This window comes from Colossoma macropomum, unplaced genomic scaffold (assembly GCF_904425465.1).
Source record: "Colossoma macropomum unplaced genomic scaffold, Colossoma_macropomum, whole genome shotgun sequence".
Taxonomy (NCBI): Eukaryota; Metazoa; Chordata; class Actinopteri; order Characiformes; family Serrasalmidae; genus Colossoma; species Colossoma macropomum.
Window position 1 is genome coordinate 16703626 of NW_023494806.1, and position 21473 is coordinate 16725098.

At 38.3% G+C, this 21473-nt stretch overlaps 1 protein-coding gene across 5 annotated transcripts in view; it reads left to right on the forward strand.

Annotated features, from left to right (window-relative positions):
* The window catches only part of edil3a (EGF-like repeats and discoidin I-like domains 3a), a 253694-nt gene that overhangs the window by 71269 nt on the left and 160952 nt on the right, over window positions 1–21473 (forward strand). For all 5 annotated transcript variants that reach the window (XM_036598750.1, XM_036598752.1, XM_036598751.1 and 2 more), the window contains one exon: window positions 15670–15798. In XM_036598750.1, coding sequence (XP_036454643.1) covers window positions 15670–15798 — 129 coding nt within the window. The remainder of the gene's footprint in view (window positions 1–15669; window positions 15799–21473) is intronic.

Sequence of the window (21473 nt, forward strand, 5' to 3'; positions counted from 1 at the left end):
CCCTCTTCACCATGCTTTGTTTAATAATGGATTTGAGATGTACGTATAATAAGCCTTTGGAGAGCCTTCGTTTTAGCCTACTGGGTCCTTATTAGTTGCAATGGAGGGGTAGAATGCATTAATAATACACTGTTCATACTCTATGGGACTTTGAACGATGGACCAGGCAACTAGAAAGGACATTAGTATGCCACTGCCTAACAGCAATTGGGGCCGAGTTCATAGCCCGATAGCAGGACCTCCCTCTTGGATGGTGACTTGCTAAAAGCACCCCTTCTGTGCCCTGTGCTAGCATTTTTTGTACTTAGCCACGCATAATTTTGTACCATCCACTTAGCAGTGCACTCCAGGTGTGCTTTTGACTGTAACTGCAGCATGGGAGAGGAACTGGTGCTGCCCTTATGGCGATAGCTTCTCGGCTGTGGTTAATCACTAGCTTTGTGCTCGAGGCTGTTGTGATGTTTTTATGTGAACTGTGTTAAAATGATGACATTTTTTCGTGGTGAAAGGTGCTGTAATTAAAATGAGCACAGGAGCTCATAGCGATTGCCATTGTTGTTAAAAACACTAGCTAAAAGTCTTGTGAGGAAATGTTTGAGCCTGCATTGTAACCAGGGATGGGTAATGTTTCTCATACATGTACAGTGCTGTGCAGAAGTCAAAGACCACCTTTCATTGATTTAATTTCCAGTCAACAATTTCTTCATTCTTCAAGTGATATTTCTGAGGATTAGATATGAGGTTAATCTACTTGGATAAAGAAATTAAAATCAAGGTAAATAAGTGTTTCCAAAACTGGAGTTCAAAAAAATGATTAAAAGATATAGAGAAAATGGGACTCCTAACAACTGGGTGCAAGACCTGGTAGACCACCAAAACTGTTGCTATCAGATAAACAATACGTAAAGCTTTCATCTTAGAGACAAAGGAAAAAAAATCAAGCTCTTTTTTTTTTTTTTGCTTCAGAATAAGAAAAATCCCCAGGTACGTCTGTCCATCCTTCCACTGTGAGAAGACAACTCAACACTATGAGTCTGAAAGGATGTGTAGATGACAAGAAGCTGTTACTAAGAAAAAGAAACAGACACAAAGAAGAACATTTGCAAATCAAACAAAGAAGCTGCTGATATTCTCGGAACAATGGACTGACCGTCTCACAGTCCAGATCTCAACATCACTGGAAGTATTTGTTATTATTTGGATTGTGAGGTGCAAAAAATGCAACCAACCAAAGTTTAGAGTTGTGCAAAAAATATCTCCTCAGATTTCTTTGAAAATGGAAACAAAAAAGGCTGTAATAAAGACAAAGGGTGGATGCACTAAACTGCTTGTTTAGGACTGCTTCGCTGATGCTTATGTAAGATCTTGGACACAAAATAAAGGAAGATGGGTCTCTGACTTTTACATACTACTGCAAATAAAAAAGACCTTTTTGTAATTATATTTGTTATGACTGCAACAATTAGTTGTATGGTTGGAAGCACAGGGGACAGTACAGCTTTATTTATTTACAGCTGCTGCTTTATTACAATATAAAAGAAGAAATTGCTGGTTCAGATAGAACCTGAATGTTGGAAGTGTTATGACAGTTAAACAGCAGAAGCCTTAGTGATTTGACTAGTTGATTAATTGAATAATAGTCCATTGACTGATTATAGAAATGCTGGTTAGTTGTAATCCTAGTAAGGTTATGGAAAAAATCTGTACATAACTTTTGTCCAAACATTCTTTTCACAAATTTGCAAGACATCAATCACTATTCTAGTGCATCTCAAAGCTAGTGCTAGTCCTTAGGCCTGTTAGCATCACAACGCCACTAGTTTCCTCTGTTAGGGAACAAACTGTAAGTGAGAAAATGTAAAGTAACATGTGAGTAGGATGAATAACCCTTTTCTATACAAGAATAAATCAGACTGATTTAGCATTTAAGAAGATTTGACATGTTACTTATTATGCTACTGCCATGCTGTGCTTTTGCTAGTGAGCTGCATGCTAGTAGCAGGCAAAGATATGATCTATGTTCTCTCCCTGTGATGTGCTTCAGTGCCTCTAGCACATGTGATCACCTATTTTCAGGCCTATGCCATATTTATAACATGCCTTAATAATATATATGTTCCTTTAAAGCAGCAATTCTGTCCTTGAGACTCTAGCTGCTGCAAGTTTGATGTATTTCAGTACCATAAAAACTCTACTGAGTTCTTGTACTCTAGGAACAAAAGTTTGTGAACTCAGATACCTCTGCAAATGCAGTTTCGGTCTTCAAAATACATAATAGTGAATTCTTATTTGCTACAGTTTTTGTTGAACAAATCACACTCAGAAAAAATCAGAAGAGTCTGGAACTTCGTCAGGTGATCTTGTGGAAGCATCAGGGACTTTTATAGTAATAGGGGACCGTGGGACCACAGCGTCTACGCTTTCTTCAAATAAGTGGACAAATAACATTTCCTATCAATAGTTTAGCACCTGGCTTTTCAAAACATTTTAATAAATGACCAGTACATAAGTAAACAAGTTCAAATGTAATCAGCTGTTTTTTTTTTATTAGTTGGCAATATTGTAGCATATTAAATAGAAATAGTCTTTGGCTTTAATTATTATAGAATTTGTTTAGATCTTTTCACTTATCTTTGCGAAAGCTACAGAACTACAGAACAACTTAGAATAATGCATTTTATACCAGCACTCATCAGCACCCAGGCATATCGGGATTGGGTTCCCCAAAAGCATCTTAGCACAAAGATGATTCTTCAAAGGTAGAGTGAGCATCACAATAAACACTCTCTCTATACCAGTTAATATAGTCTTAAATAGATGATTTAATATGATGCTTTTAGGAAACTGAGTCCAGGTGTTTAAATCACCTTTGGGCCAAAAGAGTTTTAATATGTGCTTTTAACAATAGTTTAAAGAAGAAATCGGTCAAAATATACCCAAATATTAGTAACTAAATTTTTATGCTTAAAAGCTCTTGCTCATGGTGTTTTGTCTTACTTATTTGAAAAGTAACAGTAAAAATCAAACATTATTTATAAAAAGAAAGCATGGTGTTTCTAAACTTTTTAAAGGCTGTGTCAGGCACCCCAGGCCACGAAGGGTAGCTGGCACAGCTGGGACTTGAACCTGATCTCAGTTGTTGTTTGCAAGTCTGTACTGCTAAGCAGTGCTTTTCCTAGGTGCCTCCACAGGGGACAATAAAGCAGAACATTAAACCAGAAGCTTTTTGAGGACACACAGCTTTGAAACTAAAAATTGAAAAGGTAGGAAACAAGATTGTGTCCTTTTTGATTTGCTTTGCTTTTGAGAACCTTGCCTGACATCTGTGTCCCTGCTATACCAATGCTAGACTGCACGGTATTAAAACATACAATGAGAAGTCAAGATGGTAACCTTAGATAAAAGGACAGGCCAAGGAACTCTTTGTCCTTTCTTTCCTTAAGCTCCAGACAGAAACCTTTTTGCGACCTTTTAGCTTTGGAGCCAAAACATTGCTGTAATTTTCATTCGATTGGCTCTGTTCTTATCTGGTCTATGTTGTTGGCCGAACAGAGGTCAGACCGGAGATGAAAGCTAGGCAGTACACTGCCTTCTATTCTGACATCACGGTGACATTTACAAGGCATTTCCCATATTCATCTGTCTCACTCTTACGTCCCATAACTCTGACTTTCCAAGTAGACCTTGAACTTTTCTCTGCTCCCTTAAGAGACGTATTTGCCATGCCACATGCGTGGATCGCTACTGTTTTACCTCTTTTGACAGGGTTTATGCCTTTTAAGTTGTGGCTGCCTCCTGCAAATGTCAGCGCATCTTATCCATTTTGTCATGGAAGAGTGGAGTTGAGAAAGACAGAGTGCTAAAAACAAATGGAGATACCCGGCGCCAGAGATTTGTGGGTTTCGAGCCCCAGTCAGTATCAAATTGATCTGGCCAAGATGAGTTTTTGTGGGCAGGAACCAGTGAACTGCTGGTGACTCCATCTAAAGAGGCTGATAAAGCAGTCCTCTGTAAAAAGACTGAGACCTAATCAGGCCTGTTACCCAGCACACACAGCCAGTTGCACTCAGTTCCCAACTAATGTACCTGCAGAACCTCAGTGAAAGTGCAGGGGTGCATAGTGCCATAAAGTGCATGGTGGGCTGAATTACTTCATTTGGAATTCAGCTGATGCATTAAAAAGAGTGCAGATGAAGGTCAAGATGGCAGAACAGGGGTAGAATGATCTCCAAAACAAATGAACACAGTCTTCAATGGAGTAAAGTGTTGTAAAATAGATTATGGCAGTGGCGGCACAGTGGGCCTAACTCTGATCAAGGGTATAGTGCGTGCGCGACACCAAAGCCACTTTATTAGAAACACTCACCTTGTGAATGCACAGTTAGTCTTGCATAGCCAGATGTCTTGTAGTGAAAATATCTGGGGACAATAATGAGAAATTTTGGGTTAATATGGGTGAGAATGTGAACTTATGGTGGGAACAAAAGTTTAAAAATTTGTACACCTTGTGAGAGCTTGAGCTCAAAGTAGTCATAGGGTATTCATAGACAGGCCTGTCATTAGCCCATAAATGTGATGTAAGTTAGCATGGCTGAGAAGTCTCCAAACAAACTCCAATTAAGCATGTAGACAAATGTCGCACATGTGTAGATCTCACTACATGCAGAATAAATACCATTATCTCCTGCAAGACAAAAACAGTTCCATTAGCTAACAATAGAGTTTCGCTAGCATTTTTAAGTTACGTGTGAAAGTAAATTCCATAAAGGTCAAATAATACACTCCAACTTTCTAAAGAGTACTGAATTATATTTTAAATAATTTAGTAAAATGTGATGGTTTTGTAGGCCTAACAAATGTGGAGCAGCTCCTGTGCTGTACTAACGTTGGGTGGAGACACATATAATGAGGCTTTTATCGGATAAGAACAGCAGCTTGTAAGTGTGATTTCATATACAAAAACAAATCTGCTATTTGTGCTGGCAAGTTTTATAATTTCTACCAAACTGTTTTAATTAAAAAAAAGGAAATGAGAAAAACCTTGTTATTCCAGCCTGAAGTTAGAATGAGTGACAGAGATGAATTGGAGTCAATGTGGATTGGATGCCCGCGCTTCACGTATGCTGCGTGAACTGAATTCGGTGTTACGAGACCACATCTAGCCCCATGAGACTAATGCACAGTTAGAGACTGCTGCCCGTCTGTTGCTATGAACAATTTGTGTTAGCTATGGCCATTCATCAGTGGCCAGTTTCTGATCACAGGAACACTCTTGGCTGGATATCTGATACCCATCTGTTGACATGCACAATTTGTCAGCAACTCGCTACCCCATTTATCATCAGTCAGTGTTTTTGACCACAAGATCTATTGATCAGATATTATTTGGGTGGTAGACCACTCTCAACCTAGCAGTGACAATGACATGTGTAAAGGCCCCCGCAGCAAGGATGTGCCTGATACACTCATACCAGTACTGCACACACACACACACACACACACACACACAGACACACACACACACATACAGAGAGAGAGAGAGACTATGCAGCTACTACTACCATTACTGTTTGCCGAATGTTCCTTCACCCAAACAATATCTGGTCAACAGTTAGGGACTTTTCAACAAGTCCAAACCAGACACCTTTATGCCTGAAGATTAATTAAAACTTAACTTAGATTAACTTAACTTAAATTAAAATACATTAAAAGTCAAAATGCCAATAGACTCACCCCAATGTCTCTTCCAGCAGTGCTTGGATTTTGACCTTACCACTGTTATTGGTGGTTTGTTATTTAAAACACGCTCATAGCTCATTTAGTGAATGTATAATTAGCTCTGTTGCTTAATTCCGTGATATATCAATGTTAGTTTACGAGCTGTGATGCAATCTTCTTTGGGCATTTTTAAATTCTTGCTTTAAATTCTTCATTGTGAAAGCATTTTTCTTGGAAAGAGCAGTAGAACTTCCTCTTGACGATTTCTTTCTTGGCCATTTTTTCACTTCTTCTACCTGTTTTAGACAGACGCTGTGACTTCTGGTAGCTCTCTTTACCATTGACTAGTGGGTAAGTCAATTATGCTTAACTACACAATTGGCCTAAACTTGCCAGTGGGAGGGAGGAAGTGGGGAGTGACAACTGACCAACATACATTTTCTTGCTTGTTTTTTGTTGTCAGAACTGGACTCCCAAAAACACAGCCTGTCCATGTGAAAATCAGACAGGTGGCAAATGTATCAGTGGTGGCCCAGTGCTCAGCAACTGACCACTAGTGTATGGTTGCTGATAAATTGTGCATGACATGCAGAGGTTGTGGCACTTCTGCCTTTTTTATAAAATATATTACTGTGAATTAAATATATATACATCTAAGGCAAAATTCAAGCAAAAAAAAAAATCAGTATCTGCAAATGTTAGATATTGTTTTCAATGGAGTTCAAGTCTCCTTCAGAGGGGCTAAGCTCCTCCTGGCATCCCAAAATTTGAGTACTGATGTGACTGTTGCTTTTAGTAGCTAGCATGGAAACGTATCTTGAATTTGAGCCCAGGTTTGATCTCCCTCCACAGAAGTCCACCATTTCAGCCATTGTGGTCATCCCGTTATGTGGTGGAATCGATCCTTTACTTAAACAATGCAAGTTCAGCTGCTTGTTCACCCTATATACTATATGTGAATGGCTGCATTTGTTTGGTAAGACAGGATCATGTAAAATGTGACTTCATTACTCAAAAGGTCACTTAAATAAATGTTTTGAAGTAAATGCATTTCATTCCTACCCACTTCTGATGACAAAAGGCTGCTCTGTAATAACACTTACATACTGAACCTCATAAAGTGGCCAATAAGAGGAAATGTAAGCTGTTTAAAATAAAGTCAAGGGTGAGTGTAGGTTAATTTCAATATCTTTCTTTCTTATACATGGACATGACCTTGCCCTTTACTCTTCATTGTAATTGCAGCAGCCTCAGCTCCATTCAGTTTGATTCAGGTTTTGGCCTCTCTCTCACAGCCCTGCCCATCATGCTGCTGTTCATTGAACTGTGCAGAGGCCGGCTGAGCCTGCTTCAGCTCTGACGCTCACTTTAGAGGTCAGTCAAGGTTACACTAATTAATACTTTGTCTTTTTCCAAGCCACGGATGCAACCATTTTGTTGGTTTCTTTGTATTCTATAGAAATGAAGAGGTGTGCAATTATTGCAGTCTCTAAAGGATGTACTTTGTTTTGGCTGAGATATGTTTACATGGTGTGCATGCTAGAGTCATTTGGGTGCATGATCCAGCCAGTGGCTTTGTTAATTCTTTCCACTGAAGCACACAATGGTAAAAGTATCCGGTTCAACTGCTGTGCTGTAATTACTGCAATCCAGGCAATTAATTATCTGGATCTGCATTTTAATTACACAGAATCTGCATAAATATACAAATTATGGTGTGCAATGTGTTTATGTATCTGACCCACCCTCATCTCCAACACAAGAATCCTTCGAACTCTCATGAGACCTCTCTAGAATTTCCCCGTTTGCGGCTAAGGGAGCCGCTACAATCTCTTCGGAGTAAACATGCTGATTTGGGCCCAATTTCCCAACTGCGCTGCAGCATAACGAACCCTGAAAATGGTACTCACTCTCCCATATAATGATGATTGTTGTGCTGTGATGCATTTTGGAAAAAGCAAAACCCTCTACCGTGATTGGTGGGAATAATCTTCAGGAGACATGAAGATTCCTGCTCAGGAAAGCCTGCTTTTCCGGCCTGTCCTTGTTATCAGCCGCTGCCATACTTTTCATTTTTTAAAAGTCTTGGTAGTGAGACTAATCCCCTCCTAATGACATTTGGCTGATTCATGTAAGCAAGCCCATTAGCGGTGAAATGAATTCCCTTGCAATTTTAAAGAGGCCACAAATGTTACTATTTTTCTTTTACTTCTTTTTTTGAGAATTTGATATACTACATAAGCATTGTTAAAATTGACAAGCTTGCCACTTTCACTCCAGTCCATATGTTGAAACTAAGCTGTGAAAAAAGTTTTGTTTTGAGTTTACCATGATTATGATGATGATGTCACAAACACAATTTACATACTCTATAACATAATACCACATACTGTAGGCCTATTTAACCTGTAGTAGTTTAGCAGCTCATTCATACTGAAGTGATAAAAAGTGTTGTTACTGCAGACGGTATCAAAGCAATTAACCATTGTGTCATCACTAGCTTTTGGCATGTAAAAGCATCATTGTATGTCCTTCTAAAGAATCTAGACTAAAGTTTGTTATTTCAGACATTTCGGAGAATTTCAGTCTGAACTTAATTTGTTACAATTCAGTCTGGGCTGTTTTTTAAAACAGGCAATCAGAACAAAGGTCGTTATATCAGTCTTAATAGTAACAAAACCTGCATGGAAAATGGTAATGAAAATATAATTTAAAGCTGTTTTTTGGTGCATACAATCACACATATGTTATAAGCGGAGGAAACATACAGGAGGAAACAATGCAAGAAAAATGTAGAATGGTCACTTTAAATGTGGACAGCAGCCGTTGTGTAGAAAAGGCATGCAGTTAGGTGATTGATCGTTAAGGAAAACAGAGGACGCGCAGCCATGTTTAACCACTGCTCAGGTTTCGCCATGTCGCATTTGCGGCTCTCGCTGATTGATTGGGCTCTTTTTGCAACTCGTTTGTGAACCGGCGATGCCCGCACTGGCCAACATCAATCAAATTCCGGCCACGAACACGAGGCCACCCAACAATGGCTGACACTTGCGTCACAAGACGTGAGGACAAAGCTCCTGTTTCTTCAGCCACAATACCCAGCGATGTCTCGGAGGGCCGCCATGCAAATATGTACTGTTGCTTCCTTTGCTCTCTCTCTCTCTCTCTATTCGTCCTTCTGTCGCTCTCTGCCTCTGTCTCTCTCGGCTCGGAATAGCGGAGGCATGCATTCTTCATTAGGGAGCCTGTCAGTGGGCCTTTGTGGAGTTATAGATCGTCATGTCAGAATGCGGGGAAGTGCTGTCACCATCTCCTCAAGGGTGCATGGGCCCAGTAATGGAGTGCTGCCAAAGCCATTATACATGTTCTGTCCTTCTAATTAGCCTCAAACCTCGTTATGGCTGATAGAACGCAGTGTCCAAACTCGCTGACGCTAATATGGGTGGGTGACCATTTTTTTTTCTTTCATGATCCCAGGGGGATGGTTTTGCTTCATGTTATATCAGCTAAGAACACCCCTCATATTATCGTGGAAATAGCACCCACACTCATGATTGTAACATCTATTATTACATAAATGAACTCATTATAATGATTGTCAGATGGGTTCACAATGATTCAGTTCCAAAAGATTCTTAGGAGGATTCAGATGTTGGTATAATGCATTTGGAAGTAAGTGAATGAAATTACTACTGATGCAAATCATAGTAGAGGCATAAATCTCTGACCTCACAATTTCATTTGATTGTGATTTGATACCACAATTTGATTTGATGAGATTATTTTGGTATGATTTTGAATTATTGTTAAAAGAACACACAGAATACACACATTTTAACTATTTATACAGCAGTGGAATATACATAACTACAACAACACACCAAGATTTTGCCAAAAAATTGAAACTAGTCAAAGGATTTTATTTTGACCAAATTTGAGCTTATATTTAATTTAACATAACTGGCCATAACAGATTCCAACTTTCAAAACTCAATGCATTTGAACTGGCCCTTTCACATTGATGCACTGCAATGCATTAATGCATTTTTACACACAGAGTTGCCAGTCAGTTGTATCCAACAGCACTCCCCATTCCATCAAGACCATGTTATTCAGTTCAAATGAATGAGCCCCCCCATCTAGCACCATTTAATTACAAGAGCGGATGTCCCCCATACTGTATGGTGGTCCGCTGTTGTGATAAACTTGAAAAGATTAAAGATAACTGACTGGAAATTGCTCAGAAAGTGCTCCATCACAGTTCTACCACAATGGAGACAGCAATCAGTGTCTGAGTGATCCACGGCAAGAGTGGAGATGGGCTCCATTATTTGCACTGGGCAGAAAGGTCAGTCTGCTCACCAGTAATAAAATTATATTGAAGGAGGTGGGCACAATTGTCACTGTAAGTTCTCTCACACCTTTCGCTCTACCTGCTGTGGAGGAATTACCAAACGTGGGGCGCGGGGGGTTTGGGGGGGTGGGTGCTGAACTGGATGACCAAAAGGGTAGATTACATCTTTTCAAAACTCTCATTTCATTCCATTTTCATTTCTTTTATCTCACCCCATTTCATAGAGTACAAGCAATTACTGCACAACACTCCTTGATAAAACATCACTTTCAGCTTCTGAAGGAAAGTGGGCCCTTCATATGAACATCTAATCATTGAGAACATGACAGGTGAAGAAAATATCAAGAGCGAACCTTTCACATTTCCACTTAAGTAAGAGTGCTGCCCTCAAGATCTCAACAAGACAAGATTTTCAGGACCAATTTGGGTTAACGATCATTGGGGTGCCCAAAAATCTAAGACAGTGGGCTGGGCAGTGTCTGAAAATAATTACCACAGAATTGTCTATATTACTGATTATAGTGCTACTCATGTGACCACATGATTTGCATATAAAAAGAGGTCATTATAGTGAAGATGCTCTGAAATTAAGCTTTACATATCCCTCATATGTTTTTTCTAGTATTGTCTCTCATATTTTCATAATCATACTATTCATTTGAAACATCAAATGCCTTGTAACAATCCATTGTTCTGTGACAATGCCCTGTAACAATCCATTGTTTTGTAACAATGCCCTGTAACAATCCATTGTTTTGTAAAAATGCCCTGTAACAATCACTGGACAATTATAGTAACAGAGAATAATAGAGTTATATTATATTATTTAGCAAGCTGTTTAAAATTAGCCCTTAAGTGAAATTAGGTCTATTTAAATTAATTAAACTCAGTTTAAGCATATTTAGCGCTCTGTCAATTGAACTTATCTCCTGTAGACTTCCAAACAGCTTTTTTCCCCAGAGCTGTGATGCTCATTAACCACAGAAGACACCTTGCACTGTAAACTAAACCTAACAAACCTACTTTACTGTGAACCATAACTCTATTGTTCCACTCTGTAACATAATGCATGTTTGTACAACTGTACAAAATGTTCAGATTCTGTAACATACTGTAAATTATAGATGATTTTATATTTCCCTAGAGCTTGCACATATGTGCATTTCACATATTCATTTATTTTGGCTTTCTTATCTCATACTTTCTCTCTTACTGTTCTTATTTCTTATTTATTTTATTTCATACTTGTTAATAGTTGATGCTTGGTTTAGTATCATGTATACTAATCAGTCAAAGCATTAAAACCACTTCCTTGTATCTACTTTCTTTGCCATTTTATCAGCTCCACTTACCATATAGGTGCGCATTGTAGTTCTACAATTACAGACTGTAGTCCATCTGTTTCTCTGCATACTTTGTTGGCCCCCTTTTACCCTGTTCTTCAGTGGACACGACTCCTACAGGTATTATTTGGGTGGTGGATCATTCTTAGCTCTGCAGTGATACTAAAGTGGTGGAGGTGTGTTAGTGTGTACTGTGCTGATATGAGTGGATCAGACACAGCAGTGCTTTTAATGTTATGGCTGATCAGTGTATGTGTGCACTTATCAAGAAAATACCTTGAATAAGTAATATGGTTGATGAAAATGATTCTGATTCTCTTTTCCACCATGGACGGGAAATTATCACCTTTCAATCACTGGCATAAGGTCACTTCGCAATCATCAGTGAGATCCAATTATATGCTTTATTGTCCAGCCTCACAAAGATGATGATGTGCATTTTCTTGATCTTTTCATTTCTGGACACATCAATTATACATCCACCACACATCAATTTTACCTCTACTCTGACCCACCCCGTAGCCACCAGCAGAGCTTGGTCGCACTGTTCTGAAGATTAATCCGGCTGCTATGCCCAGCAATTTCATCTAGCTGGTTTTGACAGCATGCAACCCAGTGCAGCCCCCCTAATGTTTAAAACATCAGGCTTGTATTGATAGGCTGTGAGTTATGTGTCTCGGGAGGTCCTTATGATTTACACTGACCTGCAATGCAGGTACACCGGTGACAGTGAAGAATGAGCAACTACTGTAGCAGAATATTTCCTTTTTTTTTCCCTCTGATGTTATGTTGTGAGCTTGTATTTATATTGTAAGCTTGTAGTATTTATCCCATTTTGATCTAAATGTACAGATTTTGTGGCTACTGTATTCATAGCAAGCTACAAGAAATGCTCAGAAAATGTAATAGCAGTAAGCCCGCTCGAAAATGATGTGTTAATTAATGCTTAGGAGTCACTGTTATTACCAATTATCAAAGCATGGCATGATTTGATATTATTTCTTTCTTATGTATTGTTGATTGAAACAAGCTGAGAAATTCTGTCAGTCCTTTAAACTGATACCACATTTGTGTATGTAAATAGAAGAGCAGATATTTTATTATAATTTGAATTGATGCAGTTATTGCTGCTGTCTCGTTTTTGTTATTATATATATATATATACACATCCTTTACGTTTTTGACATGCTTTTGTCATTTGTCAAAAAAAATTGATGCTGCAGCTGTCAATTGAGAATGCAAATCAAATGTAAATTACAATGTCATTTATCTGTGTAACTATGTAATTAGTATGCAATTACATAATAATTATCTGTTATAACATTATGTCTGCCCACAAGAACACCCAGTATGTGTTATTAGGGCACATCTTAGCATTAAAAACCTGAAAATACTCACTGTGTTAAACTGGATAACACCCTGGCTGTGTTGACCTATGGTCCTATTCAAGTCAGGATACTTTTGACTAGAGGACTTCCCATAATGTAATTTGTAAGGCATTTGAGTGGCCCACAAAGTATCTACATAATTTCTCCAAATTATTACGATGTTTATTTTGCAGCAAGATTAAAACTAAATGGATCTAAACAAATTCAAAACAATAACTTCCAGCTAACACCAAAATCTAGTAACAGTAGGTTAATAAATTAGGCTCATTCAGCTTACCAAATGCCGCCCAACAGGGCAGAAGTCCCATTGCCTCAGGAGAGTTACTTTCAAGATATTTCATTTTCTTTTTCTTTCTAATTAGGCCATCACCAGAAATGCTGTGGATTACAGTAGTCCTGTTTTGAACTTGAGGATAAAGGGGCTGTGCCATTTTTGCAGCTTCCTTTGTCTCACTCTCGCCAAAACTGAGGAGGTGCCATGGTCTACTGCCAGGCTATGTTATTACATTACTATGAGATCCATTCAGACAGGACTGCTTCTACTGAGGGAGCTCTGTGGTCAGCAAATTATAGAGAATAATTCACTCAAAAATGTTATTTAGCAGAGTCGTACTGGATTCAAATCACAGATTTTTGATGATATTACCTTTCCAGGAAAAAAATAATCTAGCTTTAGAAGTAATAAAAAACTCCCAGGTCGCATCATGTTCAAATTAAGATTGGACCAAGCAAATCAAATTAGGAGGTGGTCAGAGATGTATATGCTGATGTACTTTTTGTATGGGAAAAGTACAATCTGGTCTCAAACTGGAAATGCATTTTAGTGAAAAGTAGTAGCCGAAGTTTGAGTAGCTAGTGTTTGTATGTAACAATCTGGAACTAATAGTAGACTTACTTTCATGCAACATCTTTTCAGTGCGCAAGAGTGGTAGGTTCCTTGTAGCATATATGTAGCATTATTTGTATTTTTACTGCTAAATAACCTGATAACCTGATGTATGTAGGACAAGACGTATCTGCCTTGGAAACATTTAGTTTACTACAAGGTCCGATAGAGGCAGTTTTCAAAAACGCCATTCATTTTTGTCTTGAACTTGAGCTCCTAATATGGGTATGATGCCGAAAACAGAATGATGCACAACTCCAGAGGTCTATTCTGAGTTGTTTTTAGTGCATTTGTTTTGCAACTGTATAAGTCAGTACAGAGAGCGATCAGTGTTTACTCCCTTCAGAACTCATCAAACTCATTTGTGGTTGTATTGACCTGTGGTGCATGTGCGCAAGATAGAATTTGACTGATAGAGAAGACCTGGGTCACTCTTTGACCTTTTGACCCTTTCATGTTAATTCCCAGTCTTGCTTGTGTTGGGTCAGCGAATGTCCAGACTTGGAAACAATTGCTGTGTTTCAGCAAGATGCTGCTTTGGCACTAGCTCAGCCAGTGCCACAGGGAATGAACACACGGTGCTCATGATCGGCCTTGTGCCCCAGGCAGCCCCCGGGTGACCTATACAACTAACACTCATCTCTATACTGTCTTTTCTTCTGTCTTTTTCACACCCTTCCTCTCTCCTTTCTCTGTCACTGCAGTAGTCATGTTCAGTCTAACTGCTTAATCTGAAATGTAAACCCAATTTGTTGTTTACTAACATCAACATCAAAAGTACAGTTGCAAAGTCAAAGAGCACTATTAATTTATTTAATTTCCAGTCAAAACAGCAATTAAGTACAAGTTCATTCATTTTTAGTGCCAGGAACAAAGCAGGAAACATATATTTAACAGAACAATACATAGAAACATCCAACCTTTACTTTTATAATATCTTCCATTCTTTTCAGGATACTTGCTTTCAGATTTTCAGAAATCTGCTAGGATATTTTTCCACACCTCCAAAGTTCAGTCGTAGAAGTTGGCTGCATTTTCTGCTTCTTGTGATCCAAGTCAGCCCAAAGACAAATTGTGATGTTGGAGTCTGGACTCTGGGGCAGTCAGTCCATTGTTCTGACAACACTATCATCTGCTTTTGGCAAATTCTCTTCCTTTTTGTTTACTTACTTGTTTACTTTTTTTAGGTAACAACTTCTTGACAGTGACACAAGGATGATTAGAATTTTTTTTTTACAATCTCAAACAAAAGAGAAGCTTGATTTTCTCTGACCTCTCAAAGAGGAAAGCTTTCTGTACTATTGAACTGATTGGACAGTTGTGGTGGTCTACCAGAGTATTAGAAGTCCCATTTCTTTTACAGCCTTTAATTTTTTGAACTCTGGTTTAAGAAACTTCTTAAACTTTCCCTTTCCTTATACAAGTGGATTATCTTATATCTAATCTCCTCATGAATATTTATTGAAAATGTTTGTACTTCAAGTCTAAACAAACAGAAAAAAACATGAAAGTGCAGAATCTTTCAATCAAATGTAAATGAAATTAACTACATTACTATTATGTAATTAAATTGAAATAGAACAAAAAGACAATGATAGACTTCTCAGGATTTGAAAGTAACTTCTGTCAAATGATGTTTACCAAGCAGTGGTTATATATTATCCAGAAACGTAACAGCTATATATTTAATGATGACATTTTATCCTCTACAATTTTATCCTATACAATTTTGTATTAATCTACACAGCATACACAAAATATGTTAAGCTAAAGCAATATCTCAATCTACACAAATATATCAAAACATATTAAGCTCAGACATCTTAAAAGAATCAAGGTTTCTTCCATAAACCATCTGACTGAACTCTACAGGGTTTTACGATGAGCAATATATCATAGTAATAACCCCACTCTCTCCAAAACAAGAAAAACTCTTCATCTTACCCTTTTATTTATTTCACATTTGTATTTCTGTTCCAGGACCTTGTCACCCGAACCCATGCCACAATGGAGGAATGTGCGAAATCAGTGAGACCTACCGAGGCGACACCTTCATCGGCTATGTCTGCAAGTGTGCACCCGGCTTCAACGGCATCCACTGCCAACACAGTAAGAGCAATGAGCTTTTAATGAAAATTCGCAGCAGTGTAGCTAATAACTCACCGTGTGAACATCCAGTGCCTATTTAGTTCTGGCAAAAAAAGTAAAATTTTAACAGACATGTGAATACTCAACTATTCTTCACTGTAGTTCTTGTTTTGTGCAACAAGACAGATGTTTCAACTTGACTGATTTTATTCCTGGCAATCCATCACACATATGGTGCAACTCACCAAGTTCAAGTGTTCTGATCTTTCCTACCTGCTACTAACGTGCTTATCCAACATTGATACCTCTGATCCAGTTAACTGAGAACTTGTGAAGAAGTTAATAAGCTTGAGCAGGTGTGGCAGATTGTGATTGAGTCCACTGGAAGGTAGATCTCCAGGAGCAAGGTTGGCGACCACTGTTCTGTGGCGTCGCTCCATAGAACCATTTTTGCACTTTTATTTTTTAAGTATTTGAATGTTTGAACGAACAACTAAGCATGCATATGCTTGTATACTAGTTTATGATTAAAGATAATTAAAGCTCAGGCATAGTTGTCTCCAATAAGGAATTCTGAGAAGTCCAAGCACCCTGCTGATTTTATTTTATTGCAGCTTCTCGCTGCTTCTTCTTTTGTTCTTATTTTCTTATATACTAAGTACTTACTTAAAACCCGCTTGGCCGGCTAGGTTCATATTACATAGCTAAAACTCCATGCCTTTGCTGAGCAAAAGCGAAATGTAATTGATGCAGTCTGGTGGCTACCCCACTGCATGGAAACCATTTGGTCTGGAGCGCACTGGGATGCCACAGTGCTTGGCAAAACATATTCCTGTGTGTCATACTTTGATGAATAACTAGCTTTATCGCTGCAACAGGTCTGGTCTGTGGAACTGGGGAATATAGCAGCTTCAGAGAGAAGGGAATTAGAGTCCTCTGTCTTTTCCGTAATGGTGTAGTCTAAATCCATTCGAGGGGTTTTACCACCAGCTTGACATTCAATCATCGCATCTAACTGGGTAGTTTGTTCTCTTTGAAAGTTCCTCTCGTTCCAGCATCTCCGTAAAGGATGCTTTTGTCAGCAGGTGGAATGGTATCGCCGCAGTGTTTGTCAGGTAGGAATTAGTCAAAGTGCTGAAATCGCTCTCTTTGTGAAGTGCTCTTTAAAAAAAAAAAAGATGCGTGTCAAGCACTTTGTGCAAGCGCTGCACATGACTTAGTGCTATTATGGAGTTACAGTGTGTTGATGTATATCAGTGTGTGTGAGTGTAGCAATGTATTTAGCTCTGCGACCATATTTCCCCACAGTACTGGATTTTTTATAGCAGGTTTTAATGCTGCATTCATTTGGAAAAGTAAAAGAGTCAAAAGATTACAAGATTAAGCTACTATTTTGCTCCTGTTTTTCTGGCTTACCAGGATTGTTGTCAGTACAAAAAAGGTGACACTTTATTTTGAGTGGTCCTTTAAGATGAAACAAACACTCAACCAACTCTCAGTAACATGTCAAAAACATATGGTTTTAAGGGTTAGGGTAAGGTTTTGGGTTGAGGTTATGGTTAGGGTTAGGATTAGGGCCAGGGTTAGGGTTTTGGGTAAGGTTGGGTAAGGTTAGGTTTTGCATAATGAAAGTAACATATTAACAATACATCTACTAAATGTAATGTATCACAGGACAGCTTCAAGATATTTTCTTCAGTGTATTCAGATGCTTCACTACTGCTACTTCACTGATATGTTGTTGATGTGTTACTAATAATCTCTTAAAAGTTTATTAATCATCTACAAAGAATTACTCCAAATAGTATTACCCAAAAAATGGTATAATACATATTACATGGACCACTTATTATTATTACATATGCATACTTACACATATAGTAAAAGTCAGAGACTACCCTTCATTTATTTAACCTGCAAATAAGTGTAATAGCAAATCTATTGGTGTTTAATATGTAACACTTTTTACTTTCCCACACACTACAGAGCTCCATCCATCCAAAATTCAAACCAACAAGTTCTACACAATAGCTACCCAAACACACCATAGCTGCCTTGCAAATTTCGTTCTAATGTGCATCTAAATGGCTAAAAGAGATATTTCTGAGGAGAGTACACATAAGATAGTCCACATGCATAAGAAGGGGAAAGTCAAAGAAAATTAAGTGAACAAAGGAGTTTCCAAAACTGAAGTTTAAAAATTATTAAAAGATGCTAAGGAAATGGGACTCCTCACAACCGTGCAAGACCGGGTAGACCACAACACTCTCTCCTTCTGATAAACAGCACTTAAAGCTTTCATCTTTGAGAGAGAGGAGAAAATCAAGCTCTGCTCTTGCTTCAGATCTGAAAATGTTTCTGTCCATCCTTCCACTGTGAGAAGACAACTCAACGCTATGAGTCTGACAGAATGTGTAAGGTCATGGACTGATTAATTTACACTATTATTTTGGATTTCAGCTGAAAGAAGCAAAAAATGCAACCAACTTCTAAGACTGAACTTTAAAGGTATGGAAAAATATCCCTGCAGATTTCTTAAAACTGACATCAAGTCTCCTGAAAAATGAAACTCAGTACTATATATATATATATATATATATATATATATATATATATATATATATATATATGTGTGTGTGTGTGTGTGTGTGTATGCATGTGTGAACAGTTTAATTACAGAGTAGAATCACAGAATGCTTTGATAAATTGTTTTGCTCTCATGGTTAATTTCATACAGTTAGTATGAGCTCAGTGTGTGGCTTATATTGCCTTTTTATTGTGGCTAATAAACAGCATTGCAGACCTCATACTGCCCCAGCTCAGCGTTATTACCCATTATTGACAAAATGTCGCCTTACATGGGCCAGTTTTAAGAACATATTAAGCGAGGCAAATCAAGTTCATGTTCACACCACTGAAAATAAATAAATAAATAGAAAGAAAAATGGAGGAGAATAACAGCCATTCGCTGTGACTGTTCTTTCCTTCCCTTCAAGCGTTTTATTAGAGGCGGGCTGCTAGGAGTGACGCTCCGATGACTCCATTTTGAGAGTTTTCTTCTGAACTTGGCTGCCGATCATACCACATGTGGCCTGTGTTGCATTTTCTTTGTGTTTTGCAAGATGTTTGGCTTAATCTGAACCAAACTTATGGTGTTCTCACATGAGGTTCAGAGAGGAGATTGCAAAAAAGCAAGCATAGGATATAGGCAGGCTTTTTAGGCTTGAAAGCTCAAAAGCTGCTGCAGTTGTCAGACAGAGGCAATTCTGAGACACCGTATTTCATTGAAAAAGAAAATATACCATCCATTGCAATGAGTGGGAACTCCTCATGACATCGTTGTTTTACAGCTTGCTCTCACACTATACACCGTCCATTAAAGTGAAAGAGAATCTGCTTGAGAAAACCAGGCTGTCTGTTTTGATGTTTTTGTTCTATTTGATGGATTGTTTTGGATTTAATTCTTGCCTGGTTCTTATTTATTTTAGGAATCATTTTTAGGGACTGTGAATATTGATTCTGTTTGTTTACTGCAGAGCAGGATTGCTGCCTTTCTGGCCTTTACGTGAGCATACTTTAAAAAATCTCACTTGAAGAAACTGATCTTACGCAATGCGTCAGATCGCATCAGAAAGATGGACTATTTTTCTTGTTTTCCTCAAGAACAGAGTGTTTCTTGAGAAAACGTGAACTTTCATACTTCTGACAGACTCCTGTCAAATCCCCCAGTGCGAGCCTTTCATTTCTCACCCCCTCAGGTCAGCGTCGGAATGAGGCGCTTTTTTTAACCGAGGCCCAAAACCTGCTATTACTTCCTATTAAGCTACAGCCATTTGTTGGGGTGAATGACTGATTTAACGCAGCGTGAACGGCTGGAACGGCTGCCAATTTGGCTTTTTGCTCATTAAAGTAAGATTGAGGTGGGGGGGAAAGGGGAAAAAAGAAGTTGCTAAATATCTTAAAGTCACCAAATAACAAAATCTTGCGTCTGGGTAATTTCTGCAATTAAATGATAAATGAAATGTGATAATTGTTCTCTAAGAATGACAGCTTAGCAGCCTTTGTTGTGGGCCATGTGTAGGCTTTTTAATTGCCAATGAGTTTAATGGGGAAAGATAAAATTGAGTTAGTGGGGGATTTTATCAGGGAATAAGCCCGACACTCGGGCCATTTTGTCACAAATGAAAATGGCTTCAGAAGGGGAAGACTGGAAAGCCAGAAGGGAAGTAGGGAATGGAGGGAAGAAATATGAAGGAAAAGAAGCTACTGTGAAGAACTGCAGAACAAGTGGAAGATCTTGAGCTCTCCAGGTGTACACTCACATTATTACAGATATTCAAACAGAATATAACACAAAGACAACCTCAGTAAATATCATTTTAAATTATAATCCCATTTAGTGAATGAAAAAGGTCATCCAACAGGACCTGTGTAAAAAAAAGTAACTGCCCTTTTAGTTATTCAATAAACCAATTGACCAAATTAAGTTGATTGTTGGGATCAATTAGACACACCCAAGCTTGATTACATCCAGCCCTTTTGAATTTAAATATCACTTTAAAAGAACCTTTCAACCAATATGAAGTAGGCTTAAAGGTCTCAGCACACTGTACCAGGAAGAAAAAAAAAAAGAAATTCTGAAAGAGATGAGAATGAAAGTTATTGAAATTTCAGGCTTTCAAAGCCATTTTAAGGCTTTGGGTCTCCAACAAACCACAGTGAGAGCCATTATGGAGAAAACTTAGAACAGTAGTACATCTTCCCAAAAGTGGCCAGCCTAGAAAAATTCCTTCAAAAGCACAGCAAAAACTTATGCAGGAAGTCACAAGAGAAACCAGACAAAGACTTTGCTCACCTCAGATATGGTCAGCATTCAGGCTAGACAAAAATGATAGCCATGTAAGGGTTACATGGTGAAAACCACTGCTAACTAAGACAAACATAAAGGCTCATCTCACATTTGTAAAAAAACGCCTTGATGCATTTGGAACAACATTGTGTGGACTGAGGAGTCAAAGGTGGAACATTTTAGAAGGTAGGGGTCCAGTTACATCTGGCATAAACCTAAAACAGCATTCCACAATAAGAACATCATATCAGCAGTCAAACATGGTGGTGGTAGTGTGATTGTGTGAGGATGCTGGGCTGCTTAATGACCTGGGTGACTTGCCATAATTGATGGAGCCATGAATTCTGCCCCCAACCAGAAAATCCTGCAGGAGAACATCTGATCTTCAGTCTGTGATATGAAGCTAAAGCGCAATTGGGTTTTGCAGCAAGACAACATTCTTTTTGCCTTTTATAACATTTTGTATGATGATATGAAACCATTTAGTGTGGCAAATATGCAAAAATAGATGAAATCAGGAGCAGGGCAAATCCTTTTTCATCGCATTGTATGCATTCAAATAGTTTTTGAGTTGTCACAGTTCTATTTATATACATGAAAAACCACTTTTCTAAAGAACCCTTAAAGAACCCCTTTTCCAACAGTATAGGGGAAAGCCTTTGGTTCACTAAAGAACCTTTCAGTTGATGCTTGTCTAAAAAACTTCAATTGAAACCACTCAATTAAAAAGTTCTTTAGGGAAGCATATTTAGTTGTGTCAAATGCCTCTTTTATTATCTTTATTTTTAATAGCATAGGCTAAATATATCCAGGATTACATTATATGTATGTCATTATTTTAACGGTG